The sequence below is a fragment of the Corticium candelabrum genome, chromosome 3 (assembly GCF_963422355.1).
Source record: "Corticium candelabrum chromosome 3, ooCorCand1.1, whole genome shotgun sequence".
In the NCBI taxonomy this organism is placed as follows: Eukaryota; Metazoa; Porifera; class Homoscleromorpha; order Homosclerophorida; family Plakinidae; genus Corticium; species Corticium candelabrum.
The window spans coordinates 9,131,346-9,143,845 of record NC_085087.1 but is presented as its reverse complement, the minus strand read 5'-3'; the positions used below and the strand labels follow the sequence as shown (position 1 = coordinate 9,143,845).

Sequence of the window (12,500 nt, the reverse complement as noted above, 5' to 3'; positions counted from 1 at the left end):
TGCGGCGACTGTGTAGCAGGTCGACGCGCGACACCGGATGCTTGCGATTCCCTGGGGATCGAAACGGCGAGGAATCTGTCGCGAGTTTCGACGAAAAATGTTGCAATGCGGAGTGGCAGAGATGATGGAGGGGCTAAGATGTGATGAGTTGGAGGCGTGGCGTTGCGGTTGCTTGATAACTGAATGTTGAAGGATAATTTTTGATGATGGGTTTCAGATGTGTGTTTTTGTGTGTGTTGGGAGCATGTCTGTTGGGCTGATTGCAGTCTGTTTGTGGTGTAGTGAGTGGTGGGGTTAGATATGCGTGTGTGAAGTCTGTCTAGTGGAAGCCTTTTGTGATTATTAGCTGAGGGCTTGTTAGTTTTGTGGGTGCCAGGATGGAAGTGGTTGGAGTGGTTGGTGTGTGGGTGTGTGTGTGTGTGTGTGTGTGTGTGTGTGTGTGTGTGTGTGTGTGTGTGTGTGTGTGTGTGTGTACGTGTGTGTGTGTACGTGTGTGTGTGTGTACGTGTGTGTGTGTGTGTGTGTGTGTGTGTGTGTGTGTGTGTGTGTGTGTGTGTGTGTGTGTACGTGTGTGTGTGTGTGTGTGTGTGTGTGTGTACGTACGTGTGTGTGTGTGTGTACGTGTGTGTGTCTGTTTGTCTGTCTGTTTGTCTGTCTGTTTGTCTGTCTGTTTGTCTGTCAATAGACCATCTGTTTGTCTATATTGTTTGTCTGTCTGTTTGTTTGTCAATAAACCATCTGTCTGTCTGTCTGTCTGTTTGTCTGTCTGTCTGTCAGTCAGTCAGTAATGGATAATATTTTTACTTTTAGTGTTCTGTATATAGAGGTTTGTGCATAATAAATGACGTCAGTCAGTCTGTCTGTCTGTCTGTCAATACATATATTTTCAAAGAACAACACTATTACATCTAGTCTGTCTGTCTATCTGTCTGTCTGTCTGTCTGTCTGTTCGAGATAGATGGAGGAAGCAGCTGTCTGTAGTTGTACAATCTTGCAACTCTCGAGTGATTTTTAAGAAGTTGTCAAAGTTGTCTAAGTGCAACTTTGATGACTACATATGATAGAGACAGTCAACATTTTGTCCATTGACTTTTATTGTTTTGCATAAAGTTAGCACTTGTTATCAGTAGAGTAAGCATTCAAATAGAACAATCTGTCTGTCTGTCTGTCTGTCTACCTGTCTATTGTTTGTCTGTTTGTTTATCTGTCTGTCACAATACTTGCTAAGTCACATGGCTTTTACAAAGTTTCATTTATAGCTCATAGCTGAAACTATTCATTGTATGTTTTCTTATTAATTTTATGTGTTTTTGCTTATGAATATTTAGAAATATTATTTTAACTCGTTTTGCATCTGATGCAGGGTAATAGTTGGTGCACCTCGAGCAGACTCCACACATTTGGGCAAAGGTACCGGAGCAGTGTTTAGATGTCCGGTAAAGGGTATCAGGGACTGCACTGAAATTAGCGGCTTAGATGATGTTACTAGGGTTGTGGACAACAGAACAGGTATGAGTTATGAGTTGGACGATGAAGATATGTGTCAATGTGGTACGAAAGTTGTATTGATGTTTACAGCAGGTTTAGTAGTTATACATACGTAAATACATTTTTCTGTTTTATTTAAAAGGATCCATAAGACTCAGTTACAGACACAATTGATTATAAAAACACTACCAAATTACTTCTCATTGTAAACTATTGTTTATGATTGAAGCCTGGTTCATAGAATGACGCTGACGCCGACGCTGACGCTGGAATAGAAATGAAGCCTATTCCAGCATCAGCATCAGCATCAACATCAAAGGATGCCGCCAGCGTCAGTACTGTGAACCGGGCTTGACTGTTTGTTTTCTATTTTTGCAAATGGTTTCCAGTAAGAATTAAAATTGAAATGATCGGTGTTGCGTTTGCTGTACTGTGCTGTCTTTATGTAGAGTCTCAAATGATACTTGAAGGCTACTGCAAGAGCCTTTAATGACATCTTTTCTCGTTTTGTCCAGTATGTTGTCACCAGTATGCTCATGAATTCTTTAAACCACCGTCGACACCAAAGCAAAAGTCTCTAAGAGATAGCATCTTTCCATCTGTTGAAACAAATCTTTTGCTTTGTTTAGTAATAACTTCCATGTACGACACTCCCCAAATGCATGCTCAAAGGAATCTGAGCATGTTTTGCATACATACATACATACATACATACATACATACGTGCATACATACATACATACATATGTATATACATACATATGATGCATGCATACATACATACATACATATATAGTGTAGTGGTATGTATGTTAGTCAATCTGTTTGTTATCTGCTAGAGTTGTGTGTGTGTGTGTGTGTGTTGTTTGTTTGTGTGTGTATCTACTTGGTTTGTCCATTCCTCTATGTTTGTTTGTTGGTTGGTTTGTTGTCTCTCTTTGTTTAGTTTTGTCTGTTTGGCATTTGTTTATTTGTTTGTATGTTTGCTTGTCTGTTTATTTGTCTGTTTGTTCGTCTCTTTGTTTTGTCTGTATGTCTGTTTGTCTGTTCATCCCTCTGTCTGTTTATTTGTTCATATGTCTGTCGACTGTTTGTCCATTGTATGTATATGTGCATGTTTGTTTGTTTAGCAATGTAATAACAGCTTTCTTTAGCGAACCAATTATTGGGCCAAGCTGTGGTAGTTTCACACGATGAATTGCCAAATTCCAGAGCAGCACTTGTGAGTCTCTTCAAGTCTACAATAATTTCAATATATAAACGTGTTGTGTGTTGTGTGTAGGTATGTGCTCCACTGTACAGAGAATACAAGCTAGAAACATTTCTTCCATTAGGTCGATGTTTTGTTCTCAACACTACACTGAAAAACCCAGAGGCTGTTTACCCTTGGGGTTGGTGATTATTAAAATATTTAAGCACCATACTAACACTAATTCAAGTAATTTTTTATATTTTTACTTCACAATCTTTTGAGTTTGAAAAGAATATTGCGCAGGGCTCTGAAAAACTTTCTATTTAGGTACTTTGCATTGCATGCGTTAATCGTGGCAGTTTAATTAACAGAAGCCAATGATCATCATCATCATTGGCCATGAGGACTCTGAAAATTTCCAGACAGTAGCCTGTAGAGACATTGACTGTGGTACATATAAATACAAATACGTGTACTTTTATTGATGACAAATTAGTTGTTGTTATGATGGTTTAATATTAATTAGCTAATATAAAAGTGTTACCAGTATATAGTTGAGTTTGTATATACCAGTGTTTCTGCTGGAAATTTTAAATTAGTAGCCACTTGGCTAAAGGAATTTGTTCATTTTGTAGCCAAGCATTTCATGTCAGAGCCAAGAAAATATGGCACAAACAACAAACAGCTAACAATCTAAAAGATAGCAGTTACACTATTGATTCACGTTTAATTTGGTCTGATAAACATGCAGCATTTATCAACCGTCACAACAAATATGTAGTAGTTCTGTACTAAAACTTAATCTGACACAAGTCATGCTCAAGGGAACGTGTCTTTGGTAAGACTAAGTCCACAAACCAGACTTGAGTTCAGTGCCATCCTGCTTGGCTTTTTACGTCTTGAAGTTTTGGCACTTCTGCGTTGGCATCATTGAGGGAGGTCATCATCGTTACCACCTTTTTTTTGTAGTTTTACCATTGGTCTGCTTCTGTTTTGCTTCCGTACAGTCATCTTCAGAACCTCATTTCTAGTTCAATGCTTACGGAAGTGGTACTATGCAAAGAGAGTGTCTGCCATGTGCAAGAGTAGAGCATGCGCCAATAGATTGGCTGTCTACAGTAGTCGTTGGATCTGTAATGCGTATTGCTCATTGTCATTCTTAGAGTGCTGTAGAGGCTGTGCTTACAAGATCTAGAGGTACTGTATGCGTACACGGTGCTGTAACAGCTAGCCAAATTGGTGAGGAGGAATTACCATTTTATCGCCAGTGACATCTGTTTGTAACATTTGGCTATTTGGCTATTTAGCGATCGTCCAGCGGCAACACTGTATATACGTATATTCATCTTTTGAAGCTCTCATGTGGGCAAATTCACACAGTATTAGGATCACAGTATTAGGGTCACAATATTAGGGTCACAATATTAGGGTCGCAATATTAGGACCACAGTATTATGGTCACAACATTAGAGTCACAATATTAGGGTCACAAAATTAGGGTCACAATATTAGGATCACAGTATTATGGTCACAATATCAGGATCACAGTATTATGGTCACAATATTAGGGTCACAGTATTAGGGTCACAATATCAGGGTCACAATATTAGGATCATAGTATTAGGGTCACAATATTAGGGTCACAATATTAGGGTCACAATATTAGGGTCGCACGATTCGCGAATTTCTGGTTTTACGGTAAATCAAAAATGTCTTATAGAAAGCAAGAGTCGTTCAAAAACGCTAGCGCTGGAAAAGTAAGCAAATTTGATGAGTTAGAAACTTCTAATTTTTTTTGAATTTTTTCTTGTTTTTGCTTGTCTAGTGGCTCTCATACTGATAGGCATCTTAGTCATTTTTGGGCTTTCTGATTTTGGGTGTTTGCTTTTTTATTTTTCATTAATTTGGCTTTTTGTTGGTTTTCTGCATCTCTTTAGTTGTTTCTTGGCTTCTTTCTTCCTTCCTTCTTTTCTTTGGAGCCCGTTTTGGCTCTTTTGACTTTTACGAACGTTAGTCTCATTAATTTTGTTTCTGGAGATTTTCTTTCTTTTCAGTTTAGTCTTTTTCTAATAATTTGTGTTGTTGATTATGTCGCATTGTGTGATGCATTGTTTTGTTGCAGACAGTCTTGGTTATCCTTTTTTTGACAGCACGGATGATAGCCAGATTGTATCCATGGCTGGCCAGTCAGCGACCATTAATTCTGTATGTGCATTTAATGTCTTGCATATGGTAAGCTTTTTGAGACGTATTGTTTATTAGTACTTCGGACTGGGTGCTCCTGGAGCATACAATAGAAGAGGTTGGATTATGTTTGTTTTAGTGTCTGTCTGTCTGTCTGTGTGTGTGTGTGTGTGTGTGTGTGTGTGTGTGTGTGTGTGTGTGTGTGTGTGTGTGTGTGTGTGTGTGTGTGTGTGTGTGTGTGTGTGTGTGTGTGTGTGTGTGTGTGTGTGTGTGACTGTATGTGTGTGCTTCAGCTTTGTTAGTTGTTTAAAGTAATTCATCATGATGTGAATTTGTTGTTGTTGATGTAATTCAGGAACAGTAACGAGCACACGTACTGCAGACTTGAATGCTTTTCAGGACATTGCTAGAGGCCCTCATTACACTGTGCGAAATTACAGAAGTGCAACTCCTTCTCTTGCCACACCAGACCAAGACACTTATTTAGGTATGTGGTTGTTGGGGTGGTTCTTGACTTGGTCACACACACACACACACACACACACACACACACACACACACACACACACACACACACACACACACACTGAGACACACACGCGCACGTACACACACATGACTCTTTTTGTGTATACATTGTATCTTGATCGTCACGTTTTGTACCTATTACTTTGTACCTACTACTTGCAGGTTATAGTCTAGCATACGGACAGATTACCAAAGAAGTTGGCAGAAACAGATTCGGTACATTCAATTAAGTCATGATTTATTTTTGTGTTACAACAAATGCTGTTGGTTAGATTATGTTATTGGTCAACCAAGAGGCAAAGACATGTTTGGCGAAATTCTTATATATGAGGTTGAAGCAAACGGACAATTGGATGAGAAACGGACAATTGGTGGAGATCAGGTGTTGTTAATATTTATAGTATTATGTGTAGCAGTTGATGGGATTGCCATAAGGAAACAAGTAGATAACATTATTGTAGTCTGTAAATTTGATATGTTAGACTTGTGTGTGTGTGTGTGTGTGTGTGTGTGTGTGTGTGTGTGTGTGTGTGTGTGTGTGTGTGTGTGTGTGTGTGTGTGTATTTAACAAGAAATTTTGTGTTTCTAGTAAATAATGTGTTTCAATTTATCTCAAATTTGGTTTAATTTGTGTAGGTGGGGTCCTACATGGGACACACTGTTTGTGTGGTGAATCTAAACGGTGACGAGTAAGCCAGTTTATGTACATCATTCTACATTTTCTCAACGTTTGTTGCTGCTATCAGTTATGATGACATGGTAATTGGTGCGCCATATTATGCAACAGGAGGCACTCGAGGCAGTAACGAAGGTCGAGTGTATGTCTATGGTGTCCTAACAAGGGTTAGTTTTGAATGTTTATAAATTGTATTGTGTATTTTATTTGTATTATGTATTTATTTATTTATTTAATTAGGCCACACCGAAAAATTGTCTGGTTGGGGTAACCTGTCCGCCCATGTTTGGAGGGCCGCTAAGTTTTTTTTATATCTAAAAATATGTTTTCTGTTGGCCTGGCCGTATCCGTGTCTGAGGGGCACACGTTTTGAGAGATGGCAAGATTCTTCGTGTGTCTGGCGACTGCATGTAGTCTTCGTGATGTATTGCAGGAGGTTGGATTCGGTGATCGAGTGAACGATGTACTCAGCATGCGACCACAGGCACTTCTTGCAAACAAGACGTTGAGTTAGATGATGATTAATAAATAAAAATAAAAACTCCGCTTGCCCGCCTGCCTGTCTTTTCATTTATTTTATTATTTATTTATTTACTTATTTATTTTATTATTTTATTATTTATGTTGTGCTCAACCAGATCAGTCTGGTTTGTAAAGTCTATTACTAGTAATGCGAGAACCTCCGTTGAGCGTCGCTTCAAATGAAAGCTACGAAGCAATACTCATTGGGAGTAGCTTCTATCCAGAGTGGAGCAAATTTATCTTTCCCCCAACCAGTCTCGTGTACGTACGCAGAGTGCTGTGTTACCTAGACTGAAATACATCTAATATTATTCTAGTATACCGTAATAAAGCTGTATCTAGACGATATGTAGCATGCATAAAACATAATTATTAATGTAACGATTAATACTATAACTGTTAATTTAATTTTCTAGTTACTGTACATGTAGAGTTGTACTATTCCTACCCAAAATGGATTTTCCTCACTCGTAACTTGTTACTGCACTCTAGCTACTCTAGAGGATTTGGTCAGACTTCTAATTTTTCCAAAGCTATAGTTATAAATTCTGTATGTTTTTGTTTATTGTTTTTACAATCTAAACAGGGGCGTAGGAAGCAAAAGTGACTGGTCCGGCCTAACGCGCGCTAATGGGTGGGGCAATGTTGCACTCGCTAGTAGATGAGTAGGGCAACACTATATCATAGTTCACATCTCTCGGGAACGTTGATAGTCTCGACTCCATGTCACATCTAGAGATGTATTTTACAAGCAGTGTCGACACACACACACACATACACACACACACACACACAAACACACACACACACACACACACACACACACATGCACACACACACACACACACAGAGGCACCAATCACCATTATATTACTTATTTGATCGGCTATACCCGTAAAATGGAAGTTGATGCCATTGAGCATCTGGCGAAAGTAGTCTTTTCGAATATTGGTCCGTAGCCGGACCGTATCCTACGCCTGTGCTAAACTGTCTATATAAATACATATTGTATCAATTTATGTACATTAGCTACGGTATCGGTAGTTGGCGACGCGTGTTAGCAAGGAAGTCCCGTAGGTAACGCGCGCACTACTCTTCACGTTTGTGCATCCTACAGCAGCAAGATTGGATGCTCGTAGATTTTCAGGTAGTGCTACTTGAAATACAACGTTTCTGTTGTTTCTGATAAAAAATTGACGTCTTTCTGGCTAGATGTTCTCTCATGTCGAACAGCGCATAGTGATTGGCTGCCCGGCCATTGTCCCTCGTTGCCGCGTGCGATACAAAGAAGAATAATGCGTTGTGATTGGTCACTCACTTGCATACCATACATTCCTAAAGCGTGACACCCATATATGGTCATTTTTTGGCATACATAGTCAGCCAGCCAGCCAGCCACAGAGATTTGGGGCAAATAGAACCCCGTTAGTATACCGCTCCTTGCAAGTCATGTGACTTCTTTGAAGTCCCGTCCCTTTGACTCGTAGCTTTCAACAAGTACCGGAAGCAAACCCTGCTTCAGAAGTACTTAGACCATCACGGCTGTCTAGAAAGAAGACATGACTTTACGAAGGATCCGAGTAGATCTCAGAAGCACTGTTTTCTGTAAGTGCTGCAGGTTGTGATGACCTGGAATAATGTCCAGCCACCGTGCAATACCTGCGTGCACTGTGCCCAAAGCTCCCAAGACCACCGGAACCACCAGTGTTCGACAATGCCACATACGGCTTATCTCCACTCGCAAGTCGCTGTACTTTGCCAACTTCTCAGCATGTTTCTTGCCAATTTTGCCATCAGCAGGACAGCTGATATCAATAAGAAGACAAGTGTTTGTCTTCTTATTTCTGAGACAGATGTCTGGACGATTAGCTTTGATCTTCCTGGCAGTGGGGATGGTGGTATCTCACATCATAGTAATGTCATTCGCCTCCACAAGCCTATCAGGATGATGCCGGTACCATCTGCTCTCCACTGGAACCCCAAAATGACGACAAACATCCCAGTGAATGATGGAGGCCACCTGATTGTGTCGATCACTGTAGTCCATCGGTGCCAAAGCACTACAGCCTGCCACAATGTGGTCGACTGTTTCAAGGCCTACACTGCACATGCAGCAAGTAGGACTGACATCACGATGTAGAATCTTGCGCTCATAGTACCGAGTCCGAAGAGCTTGATCTTGAGCAGCAACAACCAGTCCCTCAGTTGCAGCAGGAAGATTCGCTGCCTTTAGCCATCCGTAGGTCTCTTTTATGTCCACAGGCGGTTGCTCAGTGAGACGACGATACTGCCCATGCATAGGCTTGCCGCTCCAGGACCGCACACGAAGAGAACTGACACGTACGGTAATGTCTCGCATCTATTTCAGGCGCTTGCTCGAAGCCACCTTCAACCGAGATGGATGCATTCCTGTGTAAGTTCTGCGACTTGTCGTCCGAAGCAAGACTCCTCCACAGCTGTGCAGTAAAGCGACAAGCCATGCGCTTGATCGAGTGTAAAGATTTTCCAGAGTCACACTCCCGTATCATCTGCATGAAAGGATCAGAACTGTCAGCAAGGTAACAGTTCAGCCTCACAATACAAGATTGATAAGTCGACTCAATCTGTTGTAACCCCCTACCCCATCACTGCAAGGAGCGTACAGTCGGTCAACGTCTGCAGCAGGATGGTGGACACCGTGCATAGAGAGGAGCTTTCTGGTCCGTCGATTGAGCTGCTGCAGGTCCGTGCACCCCCAATGAATGACGTGAAAACCGGTAGTGCAAACCCATTGATGGCTAGAATCTTGTCCCGACCATGCAACTTAGTCCGGAGAACCACCTTCACTCTGCAGAAGTACTCACGAGGGAGTCTCTCCCGCATCATGCTGTGCTGAATACCGTTACTCTCATCTACACCCAAGTACTTGTAGACTTCACCCAGTTCCAGACAGTTGATGTTGTCCGTTTTTCCTACTGTCACTCCAGAGTTGTGTCCAGATAGCCTGCCGTTGACAAAGTGTGCAACAGCACATTTGTCCAGACTAAACTTCATCCGGATGTCATTAGAGAAGGTACGAACCGTGTGCAACAACCCATCCAACTGATCAGAGTTTCTGCCATACAGCTTCAAATTATCCATGTAAAGTAGATGACTGATGAGCTGACATTTGGCAGTCTCACCATGCCCAGTGGTCATCCGGTAGCCGTAACCGGTTCTGTTCAGCTCCTTGCTCAGAGGATTGAGAGCCATACAGAAGAGAAGTGGAGAAAGTGAGTCACCTTGGAAAATACCCCTCCTGATCTGCATAAGCCTTGTCTTGATCGTACTATTCCCGCAAGAAAGCACCATCGATGTCCTTCGACTCTTTATCACACGTGACAGGAACCTGCACAAGACTGGACTGATCTTATGCAGCTGAAGGCATTGGAGCAACCAACTGTGTGGCACGCTGTCATAGGCTTTCTGGTAGTCCACCCAAGCCATGCTCAAGCTCTTGTGCCTGGTCTTACAGTCTTTGGTAAGCAGCTTGTTGATCAACAGCTGATCCTTTGCACCAAAAGATCCCTGTCGACAACCCTTCTGCTCCGGAGCCATGAGGTTTCTCTGATCCAAATGCCCTGCAATCCTCTGCCTGATGACTGAGGTGAGGGTCTTATAGAAGACAGACAGACACGTGATAGGCTGGTAATTTTTGGCCTGGTCAGTCTTGTCATTCTTAGGAATCAGAGTGGTTATTCCATGAGACAACCAGTCGGGTACAGAGTCTGGATTCTGAACCAGCAGGTTGTAGTTACGAGTCAGATCAGTGTGAAGAGACGTGATACGCTTGACCCAGAAACCATAAACCTTGTCTGGACCAGGAGACTTCCAGTTCCCCATCCCTTTGAGACACGATGTGACCTCATTGTCTGAGATAGGTAACCACTGCTGCTCATCTTTCCAGTGCGTCTCGCCATCGGTTTGACGTCTCAGCCAGAAGGCAGACTCATTGTGATGTACCTCAGTTTCTAGGATACCACCCCAATACTGTTCGATCTCAGACTTGGATGGCGGGTCAATTGAGTTGACTCAATACAGTTGACTCAATCAGTTTGGTACGACAATAAATAAATAAATAAATAAATAATAAAATTGTATTATTATTGGAGCGAGCCTTGGCGAGACCCTTTCTATGTTTACTGTACTGTGTTGAGATGTGTGATGGTATGTTCTTACGACCGACCAGAAATAACGTTGATTTTGAGCCAATCACAGACATGATGGTTTGTGATGTCACAATGCAGGTGCAAGTGTAATATCTGTACGGCTCTCAAGGCTGCTGCACGCCAGTCCCACGAGACTAATACGAGAATGTGCAAACAAGCTTAAGCTTTTAGAAATGGCTTGATGACTGCGGCCAAAAATGCAACTAAATGTGAGAACAGGTGGCTTTTACAAAAAATTTACGTTAGCACTCTATCTGTACATGCATGTTCTCTGCGATGTTCGAACGCGGTCATCCACGTCCGGCTGTGAATGAACTACAGTAACTCGTAGCTTGATTTGAAGCGGACAAATTTACAGTAAATTCCTTTGCTAGAGTATCTAGGAACGGTGGGAACATACACACCACAAAGTGGTTTGTGTTCTGCATTGCGGAGGTGCATGTATGAATCGGTTTGTGTCTACTTCAGCTTCAAATTTCTACATACATTGTTCTTAGCTGTCACATCAAGAGAGGAAGATGTTCACAACTGATTGCTGCGCACAACAAGACTACTACGAGAATGCAAACAGGCTGGAACTACAAACTACAAAGAAATTTACGTTAGCGCTGTCCCTAGATGTGCATGTTCTCCGTGATGACAAATCACCATGTCTCGGGTCTGTCTGTTCACTAAGGCTCGCCCCTACAATGCTTTGCATTATTAACTAGTACTGTTTGTTTATTTTATTTTATTTTATTAGTTTATTTTTCTTATCTTTAGTTATTATGTTGATGTAGTTCTGTGACTATTCATGCGACTTGAAATTTAATTTAAATGTCTTATTTATTAGAGAACTCAAACGGAGCCAAAAATCCTCAGTGGAACTCATCAGCAGGGGTTCTTTGGAATGGCTATAGGAGCTATTGGAGATATCAACAGAGATGGATTGCAAGGTCTTTAGATACTGTTGTGGATTTGCTTGTGTGTTCTGTCTGTCTGTCTGTCTGTCTGTCTGTCTGTCTGTCTGTCTGTCTGTCTGTCTGTTTGTCTGTCTGTCTGTCTATCTGTCTGTCATCATATATTTTTGAACACAAGACTATATTACATTTCAGCAAAATAGTAAGTACTTAAGTTCAAATGTACTTTCCATAATCTATACACTTCACTAAGAATGAGCTATAAACTACAAGCATGCAGAAACCCAGAGACAATCAGTGACTAAAAACTGGGTGCAGTAGGACATGAGCTTGTTGACACCATCACTGCAAAGTGCTGAACTCTTTCAAAAGGACTTTGGCGTTACACTTCTGTAGTTGTACTGAGAATTTCTGCCTCCAATAGTCAATAAACTCTGGTGCATTTGGCCTTCCAATTTCGCCCAATGAATGTTTTGAAAACTTGTACAAAAACTTCTTGTCCTCTTCTCTCCATTTCCCAAAGTGTTCCAGGACTAGGGGAGTGACTTTGACCATTGATCCACCAGGAAGCCGTACCTTTCTGTATTTATTCATTTTTCGTTCTTCTTTTCTTTTTGCAGCTGCATCATCTTCCTCGGCTGATTTAGGGAAGATGTCTGAACTCCATGGATGGGCCATGGCGATGTCTAAATCAATGTTGATTCCTGTCTCAGGGTCGTAGACTGTGATGTCAGGTCTGTTGTCTGAGTTGGAGTAGCGATGTCTTGGCTCGCGTCGGTGATAAATATGAAGATCCCGTAGACAGTCGGGCCATACTGTTGTAA

The 12,500-nt window shown here is 41.5% G+C and overlaps 1 protein-coding gene across 1 annotated transcript in view; it reads left to right on the top strand.

The window, feature by feature from the left end:
• The window catches only part of LOC134177135 (integrin alpha-5-like), a 36,427-nt gene that overhangs the window by 394 nt on the left and 23,533 nt on the right, over positions 1 to 12,500 (top strand). The window contains exons 2-12 of the mRNA XM_062643871.1: positions 1,364 to 1,509; positions 2,643 to 2,710; positions 2,771 to 2,879; positions 4,803 to 4,885; positions 4,943 to 4,982; positions 5,220 to 5,351; positions 5,555 to 5,608; positions 5,665 to 5,774; positions 6,029 to 6,081; positions 6,139 to 6,235; positions 11,610 to 11,712. Of these exons, the coding sequence (XP_062499855.1) occupies positions 1,364 to 1,509; positions 2,643 to 2,710; positions 2,771 to 2,879; positions 4,803 to 4,885; positions 4,943 to 4,982; positions 5,220 to 5,351; positions 5,555 to 5,608; positions 5,665 to 5,774; positions 6,029 to 6,081; positions 6,139 to 6,235; positions 11,610 to 11,712 (995 nt within the window). The remainder of the gene's footprint in view (positions 1 to 1,363; positions 1,510 to 2,642; positions 2,711 to 2,770; positions 2,880 to 4,802; positions 4,886 to 4,942; positions 4,983 to 5,219; positions 5,352 to 5,554; positions 5,609 to 5,664; positions 5,775 to 6,028; positions 6,082 to 6,138; positions 6,236 to 11,609; positions 11,713 to 12,500) is intronic.